A 23,616-nucleotide genomic window follows, 5' to 3' on the forward strand; every position below is an offset into this window, starting at 1 on the left:
TACAACTACATTCAAAGCGGTTTACATATATTCAGGTACAAATAAGTACCTGAATATATGTAAACCGCTTTGAATGTAGTTGCAAAAACCTCAGAAAGGCGGTATATCAAGTCCCATTTCCCTTTTCTGCTATTTTACTTTTGAGCATGATGCAGGTACATGTCAAGAATACCTCAGAATTTCAGAGGAAAGCCAAGTATTTTGGCATAAACCTGAATTGCTGCTATTTCACTTCCATTTTTTTTTACTGTATTGTTAATGTTTATTAATTTTAATTATTTGTTCTCAGTTTTCATTCGTGACTGTGACCTGAATAAGCAACTCCATCCCAGAGACGATGACCTTGTCTTTTTGTGGGAGCCAGACCATCAGAACAGCTATCTTCCCAATCAAGGCGAACTGGGAGAACCTCTAAGATATCATATGGCTACGTGTCTCGATTTAGCCGTTCTGGTGCTACTGAAATGAGTAAGTTCTGAAAGAACATCTCTCGCTCTCTGTATGACATACTACTACTAGTAATCATTTCTATAGCGCTACTAGACGTACGCAGCGCGTACACATATACAGGTACGTTCTCTGTCCCTAGGGGGCTCACAATAAGTTTTTTTGTACTTGGGCAACAGGAGGGTTAAGTGACTTGCCCAAGGTCACAAGGAGCTGCAGTGGGAATCGAACCCAGTTGCCAGGATCAAAGCCCGCTGCACTAACCATTAGGCTACTCCTCCACTCCACTTAGAAGAGGAGCCTAATGGTTAGAGAGGTGAGCTGAGAACCAAACAGAAACCAGGTACAAATCTCACCTCAGCTCCGTATGATCTTGTAAACTCACTTAATCCTCCATTACCTCAAGTATAAACTTATGGGTCAATATTAAGCCAATGGCGGTAGTGTTTTATAAGTGCTGACCACTGCTGTCTAATTTATGCCCAGATATTCAGTGCCAGGCACCGAATATTCAGTTTAGCAGTGGTACCCGAAACTTATGTGGATACAGCCTATATTCCATGTTATGCCTGCATAGCTGACCGAGCAAAGATAGGACCACTGTTTACGTGATCCTACTTGCCCAGTTAGCTATGCAGACACCACACTGAATACTGCTGGTGCCCACTTAACTCCTGGCCTGAACAGTGCCGTGGCAGTCAGAGAAGGAGTATTCAGCAACAGCAGCTGATTAAGTGCCTCTGAATATCCTCTCCTCCCTGGTTAAATCATTTTGAATATCGGGCTTTTAGAATATGAAGACAGTAAAATATCTACTGTAGCGGAATATAACTCTCACTTTCAGCTGCTGCTGAGAAAGGCATGAACTAAATCCAAAACCCCTTTTCTTATCTGGATCTTCATATGCTGTGTACATTCTCTAAGAGGGCACCTAGATGAAAAGTCCCAAGAACACCTACACACAGTCCGTGTAAAATAACACACAATCTTTCAGCATTTATATCCTGCAGTTTTATAAGATCCCTTTTCCATGTATAAAGCAAATTTTACATGTGGAAAATGCTTTCTAAAATTACTCTCATTGTGGACAGAATTTGCTGATTAAGCTTATGGAATGTCAGAATTAATTTGATAGCATGTTACTGTGACATTAATAAAGGTTTTAATCATTTTTGGTGTACCAGAATGCTGCTGATGTCATGATTTCAATATTTCAACAAACAAAACAGTGAAAACCACATCTGTGTTAACTTTTTAGTCTTGGGAGAAAAGACCTCATACAACCAGCATAATAGCTGTTGTGCCAGCAGGCTATTCAGTCATTACAACTTAAAGCCTTTCTCTAATCATAGGTCAAAATCTTCCATGTCCATTTTTATATTGATTTTTCTGATATGCAGATAATAAATGTTCATACAGTCATAATTTTCAATGACACTCCCACCAAGTGCAAATTTATAATATCCCAAAAATTATTTAAATCATTTGAATGGCTATAGAATCTTCTCAAACTGTTAATACAATCAAGCAGCACTTAACTCTTCAATCCCTACAGGGATCTCCATTTCACCAGAGGCTTCTTCAAAGGAGAAATAAAGGCTGCTGCTATTGGCCCAATTCATATAATCTGAGACTCTGTTGAACCCAATTGAAAATTAATAATAGTACAGGGAGAAATAAACTGTGATGACATAAAAAAAAGCTTGGCAAACATATCGGAATCCAGCTGATTTAGCGAATATTATTGGTAAACTGTGCACAGCATGATGGTGGGTTTTAAATCTGACGCCGTCGCAACAACAGACTAATCGGCATTCAGATGTAAACACCAGCCAATCTAAAACCAAAAAGATCTTAACCTAAAACTGAAATGGGTAACCATGAAAAAACAATCAAAAGAGAGCAGACCATTGTATGCCTGCATGTAGACCTGAGGGCTCACAGGAATGCAGGCAGTGAATCCATCATTGTTTCTGCTGAAGTAACTTTAAAGCGCCATTGCCACCTCTGTTGTTCGTGGTCACATGTTCAGTAACAAAACAAACAAACTCATCAAAAGAGTGACCTGGAGCACCCAGCTTGTCCCTAGTGACACATGATCTAGATGCTCAATCATCCTAACGTACATTACGGGTAGTTTTCCCCGCATACAGTTTATTGCATTTACATTTAAGAACATATACTACGTGATCAGTTTTATAGTCCGTGCTTCCCTTCAAAATGTATTGTTTGTCCGTCATAATGTTTAGTAAATGAAGAAATCTCAATGGTCATGGTACATCTACTATAATAAAACTTACCCTCAACGTTCTGAAGACAACGTTCTGAAGTCACTCAGTCACTCCCTGAAGGGTTCATGGATTCATGGTGGTGAAGCCACAACATTGACCATGTCTCTCAGCCCCGCCCTCGCATGACGGACCAATCAGAAAAAACACCCTCAACATTCTGAAACACAAAGGACCATCACAACACCGTTCCCAGGCAACACTAGGCAACGTAAGACGGACCAATCAGAGGAAACTACGTGACAATAAGGGAGGAGCATTCCCCAGCAGAATGGCTCATTATCTGTGCAGCACGGAGAGCACAGAACCACCGCTGGAACGAGAGAAGAATATTCCTGCTGTGGGTATGTGCAAAAATAGACCGGGGGGGGGGGGGGGAGAGAAATTTTTAAATGCCTAATGCCAGTACTGAAGAGTGCCAGAGGGCCTATAGCACAGACTATATTTGGGATCGCTTGACATGGAGTCAGAGGAGCCGGAAAACAACGTGCCCGTCACCATCTGGGACGTGGGCGAACAGGACAAGCTGCGGCCCAGCTGGAAGGATTACCCGCGACCCAGCCAGCAGCAAACAGCGACCAAGGAAGGGGGAGGAGTATTCCCTACTCCTTCCCTGCCTAGGAATCGCTGGAGACTGGCTGCTAAACTAACGAAACAACCGCACACCGACACACCATCTCCATCATTGAAAAGGCATCCACTCTTTCTTCAACAGAAATGCAAACTAATAATACAAAACAAAGAATACCCGTTTTCTCATGCAGCTACAGGTAACTCCCCACCCCCTTCCTCTTCCCCTTTTGCCAAAGCGGCCGTGCCCAACCATCCCCAGCCTCAGGCAAGCCGTCTCCCACCTCAGGGATTCCCCGAGCACCCGGAAAAAGACGGCGCAGCTTCCCGCAGCGCATGTTCCAGCATTCCCCTGCAGCCGGCCTGAAATGGACCGAACATACCGGATCACCACCCAATGGCCCGAGACCGTGCTCCTCTCCCTTCCGCCAACTTAAAACAACATCCCCGTCCTCAGGCAAGCCGTCTCTCCACCTCCAGGATGCCCAGAACCCCAGCCCAACGGAAAAGACGGCGCTGCTTCCCACAGCACATTTCTCTTCCAGTGTTCCCCTACAGCAGCCCTGAAACGGCCAAAAAAATACCGACAGACCAAGAACGTGCTCCTCTACCTTCTGCCCACCTAAAACAACACTGCTGCCTCAGCAAAACACAAAAAAAAAACAAAAACGGAAAAAAACAATCACCACTCAGCAAAGGCTGACCCCCCTACAAACCACATTTACATTTCACCAACAGAAAGACCCCCTCCACAAACCTCCTTGACAGACAAAACCACACACACACAATACAACAGACACACACCCTCAAAGCCACACACCAATCCATCCCACTTTGCCAGCATAGCACAGCACATCCCCCAACCCCCCAAGCAAAAAAAAAAAAAAAAAGACACACATCAACAACCTGCAAACACACCCCACCCTCACACACTCACACACAAAATAACTCTGTGACACATACACACACAAAAAAAAAACCACATCCTAGCGCCTGTTTCATTGGTTTCGGAAACGGGCCTTTTTTACTAGTGTTCTATAATTCCCACAGCGTTTGTGATTCAGTGGGCTGCTTCAAGACTGGTAGAGCCGATAGACTCAATATTTCTTTAAAATTACGCATCCTAAAGAAGGCAGTCCAGACCTGCTGATCCTTGAAAGCAGGATGAGTTTTCATCACCTCCCAATTTTTTTTTAATGACATTGGCCGCCACTTACCCACCCATCAAAAACCGCAACACACAGGTGTGTATTGTATTATCCACTGTGACAGAATTATAGGACTGCAATAATAAGATACGTTGCAGTACTTGGCTCGTTTGTAAGCTGTCTTCAAAACTGTGTGGATACCTTTTTTAGATAAATCATCAGAAAACAATTTTGATTGTAACTTAAAATCTGAATCTTCAAAACAAATTCGCCTTGTGATAAATATAGGACATGCCTCAAAAGAACCTAGCCACCAGATGGGGCTCTTATGTTGGAAGACTGCTGTAATGACCTGAAGGGGAGCCACTAGAGGGCGCTCAGGAGAAGAAGCCTGCTTAGAATGGGTAGCGATCACTAGAGTGCATTCTTTTTTTTTTTTTTTCAATTCTTTATTTTTGAATTTTTGTCAACATATTTATAATAACATATCATAGAACAGCTTTCCAGTTTCCTCATATAAACAAGAGAAAGACAGCATTTGTATCACATAACCCCCTTTCTATGGAACCCCTAATCCTTCCCTCCCTCCCCCCCTCATCCCTTTCCCATATTTACCCCTTCCCTCATGAGTCGAAGCATACGAGAAAACAGTTAAATTATTTTGTAGAGTTACACTTATACTGGTCCCAGACCTTATAGTACTGAGCAAGTCTCCCTCTCCGTATTGCTGTGAGCTTTGACAGTAGCCGAATTTTCTCCAGCACCACCTGAAGCCTTGGCAGAGTCGGTTTCTTCCATGCTGCTGCAATGACCATCTTACTTGCTACTAGCATCTGGGTGGCAAAATGGTATGGCGGTTGCCTGATCCCAGCCGGCTTGAAGTGTAGCAAACAGTTGCCCATTGTCCTGGGATATTCTACTGCTATTATTGTGCTCAGGCATCTCATTCCTTCAGTCCAAAATTGCTGTGCATGGCTGCAGTTCCACCAGATATGGAACATATCCACTACACACCAACATTGTCGCCAACAGAGATCAGATCCAGATTTATACATTTGTGCTAACCGGTGGGGCGCGTAGTACCAACAGTACAAGATCTTATGCCCATTTTCTACCATTGCACTTGAAACTGATCCCCGTAGTAGGGATTTAAAAACTTGTCTCCATTGCGAAGCTTCATACGTTACCCCCAATGCAGACTCCCACTTAGCTAAATAGTTCTCCACTGGGGTGTCATGACACAGTAAAGCCTTATATATTCTAGATATGCCCCCTCGTCCACCTCCTCCCATCAGGCCTTGCTCTAAGAGTGTTTCAGTTAAGCTTAACTCTTCCCCTGCTCGAAGTTTGATAAAGTCTCGCACCTGGTAGAACTGAAAGGCCTGGAGTGGAGACAACCCATATCCCCGACACATCTCTTCATATGTGGTGTCCTTCCCCTCCTCATGCATCTGACCCAGCTTGCACAGGCCTATATTTTCCCACTCCTGGTATGCATTGTCTATCTGGCCCGGTTCAAATTGAGGAGCAAATCTAAGAAACATATGTTTAAAGTATTTACGCCCTGGGAAAAACTTTTCTCTGATCTGACTCCATACAGTCAGGGGCCACCGCAGCTGCTGTTTTGGGAGCCAGGGTACTGCTCTAATTGGAAATGGGGTCAGCCATCTTTGCTCTAATTTTACCCATGCCTTCTCTGTGTTTTGCAACCAAGTGGCTAGTATTCTAAGATGGGCCACCTGAAAGTATGCCTGAAATGAGGGAACCCCCATACCTCCCCTCTCTCTAACTTGGTATATCACCTCTTTCCGCACTCTTGGTGGTTTTTTCTTCCAAATGAATGCAAATACTTTTTTCTGCAGACTACGCATAAAGCCATCTGGTAAGGCAATAGGTAGTGCCATGAATAAATACAGAAGCTTCGGTAAAATTACCATTTTCACAGCGTTGATCCGTCCCATCCAGGACAGCGTCAAGCCTTCCCACCTATCTAATTCTATAAATAGGTCTCCTACCTTTTCTGGGAAATTACTTTTAAAGATTTCATCTAATTGCCGTGGTATATTAACTCCCAAATATCATATGTATTTGGCCGCCCATCTATAGGGAAACTGACATTATAATTGTTTTGTTTGCTCGCTTGGTATATTCACGCTAGTGCCTCCGATTTATCAAAGTTGATTTTAAAGCCAGATAGTTCCCCATATTTTTGAATCACCTCATTGATTATTGGAAAAGATGTCATGGGCTCCCTCAATATAAGCAAAATCAGCAAACAATAGAATCTTGGTCTCTAACCCTCTCCATTTCGGGCCTTTGATGTCAGCATGTGCTCTAACATAGGTAGCTAGTGGCTCTATTACCAGAGCAAAAAGCAGGGGAGACAATGCACAGCCCTGTCTAGTACCCCCTATATAATATAAATGGTTGCGTTAAATGGCCTTTAACTCGTACGGCCGCTTTCAGGGCTTTATAAATCAGGTGCAACCGATTCTCGAATCGTCCTTCAATTCTGGTCCTTCTTAACACTGCAAAAAGGAATGGCCAGCTGACCCGGTTGAACGCCTTTTCAGCGTCTAGTGATAGTATGCACAACGGAGTCTTAGTAATATGTGCATGTTGTATCATATACAAGACCCTCCTAATGTTGTCAAAGGTCTGTTGACCTTGTATAAAGCCAGCTTGATCCTCATGGACTAGTGATGGAAGACACTGCTATAACCTGGTTGCTAGAATTTTGGTAAATATTTTATAATCAGCTCCCAGAAGGGAAATAGGCCTATACGAACCACAGACTTAGGGGTCTTTTCCTGGCTTAGGTAGAATTGTGATGGTGGCCAGATCCCATGTATGTAGGAGTCCACTCTCCATTTCCAGTGAATTAAATACCCTGAGCATAAGAGGGGCCAACAATTTTCCAAAATTTTTATAAAACTTATTTGTATACGCATCGAGTCCCGGAGCTTTATTGGGAGACAATTCTTTAATTGCTTGTTCAATCTCTTCTAACTCAATTGGATTGGATAGAGTTTGTCTGGCTTTCTGTGATAACTGTGGGAGATCAGCATCTTCTAGGTATTTTATTATATCATCTGACCTATGTGGGATCTCCGAGGTATATAGTTTTTTTATAGTAATTCCGAAAAGCTGATTTTAAGAATTTGGAATCAGTGTGTACTTCTCCACCCTCATCTCTGAGCCCTCTTACTATATTCCAACCAGTTTGTTGTTTAAGATTATATGCCAGAAGCCTACTAGCTTTGTTGCCAAACTTTACAATTTTCCGAAAGATCTGCCAGTTCTAGCTCATGAATCTGACTCCGCAACCCTTGAGCCCGAGCTGCCAGGTCAGGAGACATCCGGATACCCCCTGCTGTAACTGCTCTTCGATTTTCTCCAATTTCCCGCGCAGCCCCGTTTCCTTTGCAGACCTCTTTTTCCAACAGTGTGACCTTAGTGCTATTAAGTGGCCTCGCAGGACTGCCTTTAGACCCTCCCATAACCTCCCCATTGTCATTGAAGTGGATATACTCCTTAATGTGATGTTCGATCCGAGAGAGGTTTTCAGGGTCTGCCAACATTGCATCATCTAGACGCCAAATGCGTTCTTCCCTTGGTAGTCTCGGGCTATTAAAATGCATTAATACTGGTGAATGATCTGACCAAGTGCGGGGCAAAATTTGGTGTGCCCCTATCTGTCCCAGAATTGAGGTATCTCCCAGCCACATGTCTATTCTTGAGACTGTTTGATGTGTTGCAGAGAAATATGTACAGGTACGTGCGGTAGGGTTGTCCCCGCGCCAGAGATCCACCAACTGCCAGCATGTCATTAACTCATGAAGCTGCCGCCTACTCACTTTGGCATAACTGATTTGTGGTGAGGAATTATCTAGGTGTGGGTGCAATGTGATGTTGAAGTTCCCACCAATTAGTAAGAATCCCTCAACATGTTTAGTTATTAAGTCATCAATTTCTAAGAAGAATTCCCCTTGATTTGCATTCGGCCCATATATATTTATTACCGTGTAGGCCTTTCCTGCCAAAGCCAAAATCACTAGCAAATATCTTCCTCCCTTGTCCCTTATTACCTTACGTACTTCCCAAGGCTTAGAATTGCTAAGGGCTATGAGTACCCCTTTATTTTTTGTATTATCAGAGTTTGATGCAAAGTAGATCAAGGGGTACTGCTTATGATTGCATAGCCACTCATGCCTCGGCCTCAGGTGAGTTTCTTGTACTAAAGCTACGTCTATCTGTAATCAGTCTAACTCTCGGAACAGTAACTGCCGCTTTCTGGGGATATTTAACCCTCTAGCATTTAACAGTAACCGTTAAGTACCATCCATCTCTGTGTATCTCTATTCTCTGCCCTTTAGTATTTTTCGTTCTCACATCGCTTCCCTTCTTCCCTCCCTCCCTCCCTCCCTCCCTCCCTGTAGAATATCCCCCCTCCCTCCCTTCCTCCCATCCCACCCCTTACAGATCCATGACACCCAATCCATAACTGGAACGGTGCCCCACGGAAGGAACGTGATCCTCTCACTCACAACCGAACATTCTTCTTACTAATTCAAACCCCTCGCAACATCATATAACAAATACGTATAACATCAATATATCCCCCAACACTGTAGCTCAACTTTCCCAAACATCAGGTACGACTCAGCCCTGCTAAGCAGTCCCAGCGCCATCCCGCTTATGTGGGCCTGAACCCCAAAAGGGGTTCACCCATGCCTATAAAAGAACAGTCTTACTCTTAATTGCTGGTCAATATTCATGCTGGCGTTGTAAGCGTTTATGCCCCACACGTTGCCACTTGGGATGAGATCTTGGAGCTGAGTCCTGTCGAGACATCCCCGATTGTGATGGTGTCACCAATGCAGCCTTATCTGGGAGGACTTCTCATGCTTCTGCAATGGTTTTAATCTGGTGCATCCTTCCGTCTTTGTAGAAAGCCAGTGCAAAAGGATGTCTCCATCTATATCGGATCCCCATGTCCCGGAGTCTGGCAGTAACTGGCTTTAGGTCCACCCAACGTTTCAAGGTGGCTGATTCCAGGTCTTGATATATCTCTACATGAAGGTATCCCATTGGAAGTTCACATTTTGTCTCGCTGCTTTGAGTACTTGCTCCTTCAGCTTAAAGTTCTGAAAGCACGCGATGATATCTTTGGGCTGATTATTCCGCATGGATCCCAGAGCCCGTTGCGCTCTCTCTAATTTTACACTCTCTGAAGCCACAGGCGCCTCCTTTGTGGAAAGTAGCAGACTCACCACTTGTTGGACCACCGCCTCACTATCTTGGTATGTTGGGGTCTCTGGGAGACCACAGAACCGTAGATTATGGCGCCGACTCCTGTTTTCTAAGTCCTCTAGCTTATCTGCTATTTGTTGGTGACCAGTGCGGATGTCTGTGATCTGCCTGTCCATGGATCCCATCACCTCTACTACTACTACTACTACTTATCATTTCTATAGCGCTACAAGGCATACGCAACGCTGTACACCATACACAAAAGACTGTCTCTGCTCAAAGAGCTTACAATCTAGATAAGACAATCTAGATAAGACAGAACAATTAAGGGTAAGGGAATAAAGAGGTGAGGAAAAAGGACAGGGTATGTGAGTTAGGAGTCAAAAGCAGTGGTAAAGAGTTGGGATTTGAGTTTGGACTTGAAAACGGCTAAAGACAGGGCTAGACGTACAGACTCGGGAAGTCTATTCCAGGCGTGAGGTGCAGCAAGATAAAAGGAACGGAGTCTTGAATTAGCAATAGAGGAGAAAGGGACAGATAAGAGAGATTTATCTACAGAACGGAGTACTCGAGGGGGAACGTAGGGGAAGACAAGAGTGGAGAGGTACTGGGGAACAGCAGAGTGAATGCACTTATAGGTCAATAGGAGAAGTTTGAATAGAATACGGAAACGGAAAGGGAGCCAGTGAAGTGACTTAAGGAGAGGGCTAATATGGGCATAGTGACTTTGGCGGAATATGAGTCATGCAGCAGAGGTTTGGATTGATTGAAGAGGAGAGAGATGGCTAAGAGGGAGGCCGGTGAGTAGTAGGTTACAATAATCAAGATGAGAGGTGATAAGAGTGTGGATAAGGGTTCTGGTAGAGTGCTCAGAGATGAAGGGACGGATTTTGCTAATGTTGTAGAGAAAGAAGTGACATGTTTTCGCAATCTGTTGAATGTGAGCAGAGAAGGAGAGAGAGGAGTCAAAGATGACCCCAAGGTTACGAGCAGATGAGACAGGGAGAATGAGAGTGCCATCCACCAAAATAGAGAAAGGGGGGAGAGGGGAGGTAGGTTTAGGGGGAAAGATGAGAAGCTCGGTTTTGGCCATGTTAAGCTTCAGGTGACGCCTCTGCTTGCTCATCGATCCTTCAGCCTCTTCCACCCGGTGTCCCAGCTCCTTAATCTCACCACGTAGGTCTGCACCCAGAGCTGCTAAGTCGGAGCGTATCGCTTTAAGGTCTGACCGGATCTCCTGTAGGCAGGTGCGTATTTCAGGAAAAACTCCTTCATCAGGTCTCATTTCATCATGAACTTGAGATGCCTGTCCCAGGGCTGGGTCTCCAATGTTGTCCCTTTCAACTAGAGCTTCCTCCGCCGGTACCGCCATGTGTGTTTTGTTCGTGTTATGTGTGAATGCAAATGTTTTTAGGTCGACCACTTCTGCGCTGACCTGCATCCCAGATTCCAGTGACCCACTCACTATGGCGCTCGATTTTATCATGCAGGTGAATTTCGGTCGTCTCAGGCTGGGGGGTTGCTGAAGAAAACGTTGCGAGTGCCCGGGAGCTCGGCGTTTAGGCAGCTATGCTCATCGGTGATGTCACTTCCTCCACTAGAGCGCATTTAATGGTGGAGGCCCTTGTGTTACTTTATAGAGGCCACTAAGGGGAGCCCAGCCTCAATGATAGCCCTGACACAGATAGCTGGAACGGGGGAGGGGTGGAGGCTACCCTTTTGCTAAGTAGAAAGGGGAGGGCAGTGGCAGAAGGTAGGAATAGTTCCCTTCAGAAGGCAAGCCCATTGGATAAGGTTCTGTACCTTTTCCAGAATATAGGAGGAGCCCAGGAAGGGTGGGGTTGGTAGGAAACAGCCCTTTAAAACACCTTTTCCCAAGAAGAGAAAGAAGGGGAAGGAGCCCTCCAAGAAGGATGCCAAGCAATTGATGACTGGACACCAATGGAAATAATCCATAAAGACAGGCTGGAAACCCCAGGGCCTGGACCCCAAAAGAGGATCCCTAAAGACAGACAAGGTACTTAACTGGTCCAGAATAATGGGAAGGATAAGGAACTTTGATTTGGCCACAGTGTGGAGGTAACACTGTGAGCCTTGAAATGATATCAACAGCCTGGGGTGGAGGACAGGATTATAAAGTTGAGGTGAAGTAAAGTCCTGTCGAAGAGGTGGTGGCTGTTTTTATATTGAGACCGTCATCTCCCAGTGGAGGGCCCAGTTGAAGAGAGTATAATGAATTGTTTGCTGAAAGAAGAGTAACCCCTACAGAGTGCTTAGCAGAAGCTAATTGTAGTGGATTTGCATTTAGAATGGTTAATTTGCATATCATGGGAAGCCGGCTAACTGAGTATTGTATAATTGACCCACACGTTCCCCAGTGGAGGGCTTAGTTCAAGAGTTCTTGCTAAAGTGTTTGGTGAAAGAAGTACCCCTTCCAAGTAATTAAAGTATAGCCCGTGAGAGAAGATTTGCCTTCTGAATGGTTACTTTGCATATCCTGTAAAGTTAAGTTTGTTAACTGGTATTCTGCAGACGGAGTGCCAGGTGGCACAAGGAGGGTAACAGAGCGGTGACATGTTACCAGGGAAAACTTCAGAGGAGGGGATGTTGGACGAAATAACATGTATTATGGTTATTCACTCTGAGTTAAAGGGGAGCCATGCAGATTGACTTTGAAAGGGAAATAAAGCATTTGAAAGAGAACTTTCCTAGTGATTTTTTTCTTGTGGAAGAGTTCAATTTCTGTAGTGCCTCCTGTTGAGAAGCAGGGAATGCTACATGGCTACCTCCTGTTAAAAGGGAGGAGGAGTCTATTGGAGTTTACACCTTACTTCTCTGAATAGGGGGAAGGGTTGTCAGGAGAAACTCAAAGACATTGCTTCCTGTTGAAAGGAGTGGTGCAGCCAATAAAGCAAAAATTGTGAATACGGGAGACTATTTTTGAGCTTGACAGGATGACAGCTGCCGTTTTTCAGTCAGTGGATTTTTTGTAGACCTTGGTATTAAAAGAATTATCTTGTAAACTCACTTGAACATCCAAAAAGTTCACTGACTCACTAGAAAAGTAAATTCAATATTCACATTACAGGTATTAAGCTATTGGACAAATTCATGTATCTCCTTTTCTCGACCCAACCACAGCAAAAACACATTGTCTATATATCTGACCCATAGATAAATCTTCTCAACAAATCTTGAGTCGTAAATTCATTTGGATTCATAGACAGACATATAAAGGTTGGCAATCAGCGGGGCGAAAGTAGCGCCCATAATAACCACACCAGAAATTTGAAGAAAAACTTTGTCTTGAAACATGAAAAAAATGGGCACACAAAGCCAGTTCTGCTAATCTGAGCAAAACTTCTGTGGGAACACCCTTTGGTTGTGGATGAGTATCTAGTGCACATTGAATTACATCCAAGGCTTCATCCTGTGATATTGAAGTATATAAAGATGTGATATCTAAAGTGGCCATGATGATATGAGAACCTTCCTGTATAACAGTGGAATTTAAGATCTGTAAAAAAAAAAAAAAAAATGGGTGGTGTCTCAGATATAAGAGCGACACGATGGCACCAAAGGTCTCAAACAGTCAACAAAAATAGATAAAGGTTCTAATATAGACCACCTGGAAGAAATAATTGGATGACCATAGGACTATAACCTTTTATGTACCTTTGGTAAAGCATAAAGAACAGGTATCACTGGATGCTTTGAATTCAAAAACGTATACTCCTGGGAGGTAAAAAAAATACCTTAATCTATACTAGACGTAGTAAGTTGCAAAATTATCTAATGTAAATCAGGGGTAGGGTCCACAGCCTGCTTCCAGTAGGTATTAATATCTGACAAATGTGAGTTGACCTCAGTCAGATAATCACCTCTGTTTTGAACTACCACAGAGTTGCCACCCTTGTCAACTTTCTTGATTATAATGGATTATCTGGATTATAATGTAATGTCTTCAGTGATAAACGTTCTGCCTGAGAAAGATTGTTTCTGAAATAAGGGTTAGCTTCACCAAAAGAGACACTAATATCTCTTAAAGTGAAAGTTTTAAAGACTTTCACCAAAGGATCCAATGGGACCCATTTCGTTTTAGGAACCACCTCTGAATTGTTATGATGATCTTCAATGCCATAAAAAAAGATATTTAACTGGTGTACGTATAAATCATTCGAAATTGATCTTAAACTGAAACAAATCAAAACCGATGGCAGGCACAAAAGATAAGCCTTTAGACCAGCAGTTCCCAAACCTGGTCTTGGAGGCATTCAGCCAGTCAAGTTTTCAGGATACTCAGAATGAATATTCATTAGAGAGTTTTGCATGTAGTGTCTCCACTGCATGCAAATATCTCTCATGAACATTCATTGTAGATATCCTGAAAACCTGACTGGCTGGGGTGCCTCCAGGACCAGGTTTGGGAACCACTGCTTTAGACAAAAAGGAACAATCTGAATCAGATAGGGGTATCGAACAAAGATTGATCACCAGTGCCTTGTCTGATACTGTGATCGAGTCTATGGATGTGAAACTGCTCTGCCACTTCGTCTGTTCCCCCAACCTTTTGGTTGTCTCCCCTGTCTAGACCCTAAAAAAATCATCAAAAGCCGGACTACTCCCAGAAGAACACCTCTTTGGTTTTAGATTGGCTGGTGTTTACATCTGATTGGTCCATTGTTGCGACGGCATCACATTTAAAACCTACCACCATTTTGCGCACAGTCTACCAATAGTATTAGCTAAATCAGCTGTGTTCCAGTTTGTTTGCCAGAATTTTTTATGTCATCACAGTTTGTTTCTCCCTGTGCTATTATTAATTTTTAATTTTGTTCGACAGAGTCTCAGAGTATATGAATTGGGCCAATGAATTCAGCAGCAGCTGTCATTTCTCCCCTGAAGAACCTCTGGTGAAATGGAGATTCCTGTAAGGAATGAAGAGTTAAGATAAGTGCTGCTTGATTGTATTAACAGTTTGAGAAGATTCTATGGCCATTCAAATGATTTAAATAATTTTGAGGGGACTTTGGGACATTATAATTTTGAATTTGGTGGGATTGTCATTGAAAATTATGACTGTTTATATGAACATTTATTATCTGCATATCAGAAAAATCAGTATAAAAATGGACATGGGAGTTTTTGATCTTTGATTAGAGAAAGGCTTTAAGTTGTAATGACTGAATAGCCTGCTGACACAACAGCTATTATGCTGACCGTATGAGGTCTTTTCTCCCAAAAGATTAAAAAGTTAACATAGCTGTGGTTTCCTCTGTTTCGTTTGTTTACCATGTGGATGTTCAATGTATTTTTTCATCTTTTATGATTTCAATATTTAACAGGGTCCGGGGAGCAGTTCACTGCCTGCTACCTTTCCATCCAGACCCAAGGCAATTTCTCAAGTAGAAGTCAGATGGTGAATTGTGAGGTGATTGGGAGTCTGGTGACCACTCAGCGTCAGTTTAAAGCTTTGCTGCAGCTTTCACGGAGCCCCTTGTTTAAACCTATCATCAGCCCAAGCCCTGCTGACTTCTTTCCGCGAGATAAAGTTAATATGCCCACTGAGGGCTCTGTGGTAGGTCTGGCATTGTTGGCTATTTTGGTTGATTGTATGACAGTTTAAATGTATTGGACAGTGTGGGGGGGAAAATTACCCCATGGATATTAATTAGCACCAACCAATACACAGAGTGTTCTTCTGAATTACTTATTCTATATGGAAATGTGAAATATTCAGTGTCTTTCTTCCCAGCTGCTATAATCCCTATTATGATGTCTTGTCTTATGATTATTTTTGATCTGGACTTTCAAGGCGGAAGCTTGATTCTACTAGCATTGTGGGAGCAGATTGCCCAGTCAGAACTTTCTGTTTTCTAAGTCTGTTCTATGAGCAGATAGGCCTAGCTGCTTAAAAAATTGAAAAGGAAATAAAATGCACATTTTCAGCTTATGTAATAGCTTTTTTTTTCCAACTGGGACCCTAAGCACCTTATAGCTTTACAGACTAAGGAGCCATATCGGTCATGCTACATGACAGCTTTAGAAGAGGAGAAGGAACAATGTGACAGTCAATATACATACTTCCTTGTCACATACAGCAGATGAATCCAGGAACTAGTGGGTTAAGTCCGTCTACCAGCAGGTGGAGATAGTAACATAGTAGATGACGGCAGAAAAAGACCTGCACGGTCCATCCAGTCTGCCCAAGAAGATAGAGTTAGAGATAAACAAACTAAAGGCAGTGATGCCAGACGGCCAGCTTCTTCCTCAGTTAGTATGTCTCTATCTCAGCAGGTGGTGGATGGCTTTTTCTCCAGCTCCTGGGCCCAAGGCCTCTGAGGGTGCTCCTAGGCCGGTGGCCAGTTTGAGCCAGGGGTGGCGGACTGGTGGTGTCCCTTTGACAGCATACGCAGTTGCTGGGTCCCTGCTGCACCTCAAATTCCCTCTGAATAGGCTTTTGCTGTACCTTTCCTTCCCTGTTTGTTTCTGCCTCCTCACTAAAAAAAAAAAAAAAAGAGAACCATAGAATTTGTTTAACAGAGATGCACAGGGAAGTGTGTTTTTGCTGAGAGCAGGTTTGTGTTGCTGCTGTCCGAGTTCTGTTTTCTGTTGCCTGCTTGTCTGAGCCTGCCTCGAAGTGGAGTCGGAGAGTTTTTTTTCTTTGGCTCAGCTGTCAGTTTCCACGCTTTTCCAGTCCGGGGTAAGTCCTGCTGGGTTCCCGTTGGGAGGCGGGCGATAGCAGCGAAGGCGGTGAAACGCTGTTCCCGATGCAGGAAACTGTGTTCGGCAGCAGGCCTTTGCAGTGCGGGTTGCGCTGATTTGGCAGGACTCGATGGAGCGGTGCCCCCCCCCCCCCCCCCCCCCCCGAGAGCGTGCTTTCCCGCCCGGAGGCAGCTCCAGTAGCGGTTATGGGCAAAGCTTCTCCACTGGTAGGGGAGTCGGGGGGCCGTCAGGCACTGTGGGCGGTGGTGTAGGTGCCAAGGCTGCAACCTCCTCCGTTGCGGGGGAGGGGTTTTCCCCAGAGTTAATTTTGCTACTCCCATCAGGCGTTTTTGTTGAAAAGGGCCTTGCCCCCCCCCTCTCATGCGCTGCGACAGCTTCGGCCTTTGATCCTCTCAGGGGTTCTGGGGGTAACCAAGAGATTTTGGGGTTTTCCCCAAAGGACTTCTCTTCCCTTAAAAAGCCTAGGCTTTCTTTGGGGTCTTGAGGAGGGGTCCTGCATACGGTCGCCTGCAGCTTCCTCCGTGGTGGCTCTCTCGGAGCAGATGGGGGTAGAGGTCGTGGAGGATGGTGTCCTCACTGACCAACCAGAGGACTCTTCCGCTGTGAGGATTTTCCATAAGAAGGAGTTGTCCTCCTTTATCTCTCAGGCGCTGTAAGCCCTGAATATAGAGGACCCTGAGCTTGCGGCTTCTCAGGCGGTCAACCCCAAGATGGCTAGTACCAGACGACCTTCTAAGGCCTTTCCGGTACATGAAGCTATTGAAGAGTTGATTTCGGCCCAGTGGGCGGATCCGGATGGGGGGCTGAAGTGGCCAGGGCTATGGCCCGGCTGTATCTGGTTTCAGCGGACTGTTTAGAGCAGTTTGCTCTGCCTAGGGTGGATGCCCTGGTGACGGCGGTCACTAAGAAGACTACTCTTCCAGTGGAAGGTGGTGTGGCACTTAAGGATTTGCAAGACAGACGGCTAGAGGCCTCTTTAAAACGTGCCTTTGAGGTGGCCGCTTTGACACTTCAAGCTTCTATTTGTAGTTCTTATGCGGCTAGAGCTTGTCTGAGTTGACTACATTCTGTCATGGATTCGATTTCGGAGTCTGATATGCTGGGAACTCCTCAGATGTCGCTGATGGATATTGGGCTGGCGTACTTCATGGATGCCTTGTATGATTTGGTCCATGCTTCGGCCAAACTCATGGCCTTGACCGTTTCCTCTCGGCGTCTTCTGTGGCTCTGTCATTGGGCCGCAGATATGACCTCTAAGCAACGGCTCATTAAATTGCCTTTCCGAGGGAAATTGCTTTTGGGGGAAGACCTAGAAAAGATTGTTAAAGGTTTGGGGGATTCCAAATCTCAGCATCTTCCGGAGGATAGACCCAAGTCTACTTCCAGGCAGGGAGCCTCGAGGTCATGTTTCAGAGAGACGCGCCGGTATTGCCCGGGGCGGTCCAACGCAGCCTTTCAGCGTCCTCGTTTTGGGCAGCGTTCTTCCTTTCGCAACGAGAAGCGTCCGGCTGGAAACCCCTCTCATCAGGGGGCTCCTTCTCGGTTCTCCCAATGATGGGGCGCAGGTCCACTCGGGAGGAGAGCAGATTGGTGGTTGGCTTTCTCTGTTTCTTCCAGAGTGGGCCAGAATTACTTCGGACCAGTGGGTCCTCGATGTGGTGTGAGAAGGTTACAAGCTAGAATTCTTCTCTCCTGTCACAGACTTTTTTCTGGAGTCCCGCTGTGTATCACGGACCATGAGGACAGCGGTTCTGCAGTGTTTGTGAGACCTGCTAAGGATAGGGGCTATCGTGCCTGTTCCTCCTCTCGAAAGGCGCACAGGTCGGTACTCCATCTTCTTTGTGGTTCCAAAGAAGGTAGGGGCTTTTCGGCCTATTCTTTATCTCACAAAAGTAAACCAGTTTTTGCGGGTTCGTCACTTCCGCATGGAGACATTAAGGGCAGTTATTGCTGCTGTTCAACCAGGCGAGTTTTTGACGGCTCTCGATTTGAGGGAAGCTTACCTGCACATTCCCATTTGGCAGCCCCATCAGAGATTTCTCAGATTTGTGGTGCTGGGTCAGCACTTCCAGTTTCAGGCCCTTCCTTTCGGAATGTCCACTGCCCCACGCACTTTTTCCAAGGTCATGGTGGTGGTGGCGGCGGCGTTCCTGCAGAAGAAGGGGATTTGAGTGCATCCATATCTCGACGACTGGCTGATTTGGGCGACGACAGCAGAGGAGTTGAGTGGTCACCGACCGAGTGATTGCGGTGTTGCAATCCTTACCTTGGGTGGTCAATATGGACAAGAGTCATCTGGTCCCTACTCGGAGTCTGGAGTATCTTGGATTGCAATTCAATATGAAGCGAGGGGAGGTATTTCTCCCCGAGGGACGAAGGATCAAATTGCTTTCTCAGGACCGGACCTTATTGAGTCATCGCGCTCCCCTAGTGTGGGATTATGTTCAGCTCCTCGGTTCCATGACGGCGACCTTGGAGGTCATACCATGGGCAAAGGCTCACATGCGGCCTCTTCAGAATTTCCTTTTGAGTAGATGGTCACCGATGTCGCTGGATTATCAACGACAACACCACAACGGTGGCCTACATCAATCGGCAGGGGGGCACTCGCAGTCTTCCCTTGGCAGTGGAAGCGTCTCGTCTTCTAGTATGGGCGGAAGCGCATGTTCAGAGTCTGTCGGCAGCGCACATTGCGGGTCAAGACAATGTTCAAGCGGATTTTCTCAGCCGGACTCTTTTGGACGCAGCGGAATGGATGCTGTCGGACTCGGCTTTTCAGCTGATCTGTCAACGTTGGGGAAGACCAGTAATGGATCTCATGGCCATGGCTTGCAATGCCAAAGTTCCCCAGTTCTTCAGCCGCAAACGGCAGCCAGGATCCGCACGATTAGGCGCTCTTCTCCAGCCATGGCTGGAACAACAGCTACTGTATGTTTTTCCTCCGTGACCTCTGATAGGGAGAGTTCTTTGCCGCATAGGGCGGCATCGTGGGCCAGTCGTTCTAGTGGCCCCAACGGCCGTGGTATGCGGATCTTGTTCGAGCACTCTCAGAGCCACCATTGCGACTTCCGGTGACTCCCGATCAGATGGAAAATCCCTCCCGCTTTGGTCGTACGGCTGGCTATTGAGAGGCGGCAGCTGAGTAAGAAGGGATTTTCAGGACCAGTCATTGCCACTCTTTTGGGGGCACGGAAGCAGTCTACTTCAGCGTACGCGCAAGTGTGGAAAGCTTTCTCGGCGTGGGGTGCTTTGCGTGCTAAATCACCTTTTCGGGTGGACATTCCGGTTATTCTGGAGTTCCTTCAGGATGGTCTTCAAAAGGGATTGGCATATAATTCCCTTTAAGTGCAGGTGGCCACACTAGCTTGTTTTAGGGGCAAACTGGTCGTTTCCTCTTTAGCAGCTTACTCTGATGGGGTCTGTTTCCTACGCGGGGCTCTTACGCTTCGGCCTCCTTTGCGACAGCCGTGCCCGGCGTGGCATTTGAATGTGGTACTGCGAGCACTCCAGGCCCCACCGTTTGAGTCGTTGAATAAGGTTTCTGAGAAGAATCTAACAAGACAGTGTTTTTGGTGGCCATTGCTTCGGCTAGGAGGATTTCTGAAATTCAGGCTTTGTCTTCCAGAGATCCTTTTTTTGCAGTTTTCTGAAGCAGGGGTGTCGATCCGGACAGTGCCGTCGTTTCTACCTAAAGTGGTTTCGGCTTTTCATGTCAGTCAGGCAGTTTATCTTCCGTCTTTTCGAAGAGAGGATTATCCGGGGGAGTTTGCCTCGCTACGTTTCCTGGACGTGTGGAGAGCCTTGTTTCGGTACTTGCAGATCTCTAACGAGTTTCGATGCTCGGATCATCTCTTTGTGCTCTTGTCGGGATCAAAAGAGATGAGACGGCTTCTAAGGCTTCCATTGCTCACTGGATTAGGGAAGCCATTGGAGCGGCGTATCTGCTACAAGGGTGGGCATCTCCAGTGGCCCTGAAGGCGCATTCTACTCTGGCACAGGCGGCTTCTTGGGCGGAGGCGGAGGCCTTATCTCTGGAAGAAATTTGTCAGGCAGCTACTTGGGCGTCCCGTCATACTTTTGCGAAGAATTACAGGGTAGACGTGTCTGCTTGGGAGGATGAGAGTTTTGGGGCGGGAGTGTTGGTGCGGGGAGCGTTGGCTTCCCACCCTACTGAAGGAATGCTTTGGTACATCCCACTAGTTCCTGGATTCATCTGCTGCAAGTGACAAGGAAGGTAAAATTATGTCTTACCTGATCATTTTCTTTCCTTTAACGCAGCAGATGAATCCAGGATCCCTCCCTATTTCAGCCGACGTTTTTTTCATTTTCCACGCAGTGTGGCTATTTTTTTCCTTCCGGATTCTCTTTTGCAGAGTTCAGACAGATATGGGAACACGGAAAGGATTCCGATTTCTGGATCAAGTTGCAGTTATTTCGAAGTTCTTATTTGGTTCTCTGTTTTTCATAGTGAGGATGATTTCTGGTTGTTATTGGTTTCATATTTTTGGCCTTGGCAAATGCTTACGAATGACATACTAACTGAGGAAGGAGCTGTCTGTCTGACATCACTGCCTTTAGTTTGTATATCTCTATCTCTACCTGCTGGTAGGCGGACTTAACCCACTAGTTCCTGTATTCATCTGCTGCGTTAAAGGAAAGAAAATTATCAGGTAAGACATAATTTTACCATTTGTGTAAGCAGAACCCCCAGATGTAAAATAATTTACCCAAAGTGGTTTGTAGTCAGAGTCAGAGATTTCATTATCTGATCTAGTAATACTCCTCATTTGCAACTTAATGCACTTCCTCTGTCAAGTCAATATCCCAAAGCAATGTTAAACATTTACTGTATGCCTCAGCGGTGTAGCTCACTGATAACCAACCTTCAACACACTGAGGTTTACAACACCAGCCTCGTCATAAGCATCATAGAAAAGTGTGTATAGTTAAATTTGACAATCTTTTTAAATCTTAAAAAAAAAAAAAAAAAACATTAGCACTTCAATGCTTTTTTTTTTGTTTTCTTATTTTTAAAGTTTTATATTAAGTACTCATCTGAATTAATGTTCCACTGCCAGGTCGGGGACACAATTCGACATGACTCATGTTTCACTTAGAAAGCTGTTTCATGGAGAGTCCCCTGTTAATAAAAGATTGGGCATGAATACTAGTATAAAATGTACTATAATATAAAACTTTAAAAACAAGAAAAAAAAGCAATGAAGTGCTAACATTATTTTTTTTTTTCAGATTTAAAAAGATTGATAAATTTGTTTATAAACTTAAACGTATAAAACCTTTCTTTCCTCGAGATGTATTTCGCAACTTAATACAATCAGTGGTATTAAGCCATTTAGATTACTGCAACGGAATTTATGCAGGTTGTAAAGAACTAACTAAGAAACTCCAGACCGCACAGAATACAGCACCTAGACTGATATTCGGAAAATCAAATTTTGAAAGTGCCAAACCCCTCCGTGAAAAACTGCACTGGCTTCCTAACAAGGAACGTATTGCCTTCAAGGTTTGCTGTCTGGTCCACAGGATTATTTACGGTGAAGTTCCTGGATATATGTTAAACCTCATAAATCTAAGTTCGGGATAGGCTGGTACTTCTGGGTGGTAGATTTGCATTATCCAGACTGCAATGGTCTTAGATACAAATCAACTTATGCATCCAGCTTCTCTTACATAAATACACAACTGTGGAACACTGTGCCCAAAACCTTGAGATCTATTCATAACCATCTCAACTTCAGGAAATTACTGAAAACCAACTTGTTTAAGAAGGCCTATCCCCCTGACACAAATTAACTTTCTACTTCCTGCGACACAGAAAAACTATGGACCGTACTGGACTTCTGTCACCATCCCCTCTTTATTTCTTTGTTTGATCTATGCTTATGTTTCTTCCATGTTGATTACTATATTGTGTATTTGTATTTTATCGAACCGGAGCCTGCCTTTCCGGTATTGTGTAAGCCACATTGAGCCTGCAACTAAGTGGGAAAATGTGGGATATAAATGTGTTAAATAAATAAAAATAAACACTTTTCTGTGATGACAGTGACGAGGTTGGCATCACAAACTGTGTTGAAGGTTGGTTATTAGTGAGTTACACCACTGAGGCATGCAGTAAATGCTTAACATTGCTTTGGGATATTGACTTGACATGTATGTTTATCTAGTACGTCCCTAGCACAAATTACTTGTGATCTGGTGGTTGATTCAACTTCCCCTAACTGAGGCACTCTGGCCCTTCAATGAGACATTGCAGGTTAGAAGTGGCAGGTCTATAAGCTTCTTTCAATGTAAAGATTTTCCTTTGCAGACCTGCAAGTTGCAGTATCATTCTGATCTGTGCATTTGATCTAGCGGATTTTATTTTTTGAAGTTTTCTAAACAAAGCAGATATAGTACATAATGTCGGTGTTGCTTTCATAGTTGTCACAAATGAGAAGGTACAATGAGGATCAGAAAAAAACCATTGAAACAGCACTTGCTATGGTAAAGCAGCATCCAAGACTTTCTCAAATCTGCCTAATCCATGGCCCACCTGGCACAGGGAAATCTGAGACTATTGTGGGCCTTCTGCAGCGAATTCTGATTGAGGTACAGTACCTGAGAGTGGGAATGTCATTTGCCTCTATTTTGCTTCTGTTAGAGGAGGGAGGAGCAAGTAGAATTGGATTTTTATTTTAGCAGTAACTCATGACAGGGCATATGTACTAAACTGAAAAGAATCAATCCCGCTAATCCTTATATGATAGAAACTGGGGTGAAGCCAATTTTAATCAAAGAAGGTATTTTTATTATAAGAAAATAAAGAAAGATTCAGTGTAGGCTGTACAGTTTCAGCCGAGCTAGATGTAAGTGATAAACGCCAGTTCTTTTGCTCACTTAATTAGCTCTTTACATCATTAACCTCCCAAAACGTTTTCTTTCCTCGTTTTGTGATTTTTTTTTTTTACTTCTTTTAACTTATTTTCTAATATATTATTTGAAAACCACCAACTCCCCAGTATCTAGCTAATATAAAAATTCTCTGTTGCAAACAAAAACTTTTCTCAGTCCAAAGCGTATGCCTATCGTACACACCACAATGCTAAGCACCAGTGAAATTTTCAAGCAGTATAAAGTAAACTTATCTTATAGCGTTTCACTTGATTGCTTGTCAGAAACAA

At 44.5% G+C, this 23,616-nt stretch overlaps 1 protein-coding gene across 1 annotated transcript in view; it reads left to right on the plus strand.

Moving 5' to 3' along the window:
• Nucleotides 1-23,616, plus strand: part of SETX (senataxin) — a 133,542-nt gene that overhangs the window by 48,352 nt on the left and 61,574 nt on the right. The window contains 4 exon segments of the mRNA XM_030206834.1: nt 290-386; nt 389-468; nt 15,052-15,284; nt 22,877-23,044. Coding sequence (XP_030062694.1) covers nt 290-386; nt 389-468; nt 15,052-15,284; nt 22,877-23,044 — 578 coding nt within the window.

Source organism: Microcaecilia unicolor, chromosome 6, assembly GCF_901765095.1.
Source record: "Microcaecilia unicolor chromosome 6, aMicUni1.1, whole genome shotgun sequence".
NCBI lineage: Eukaryota > Metazoa > Chordata > Amphibia > Gymnophiona > Siphonopidae > Microcaecilia > Microcaecilia unicolor.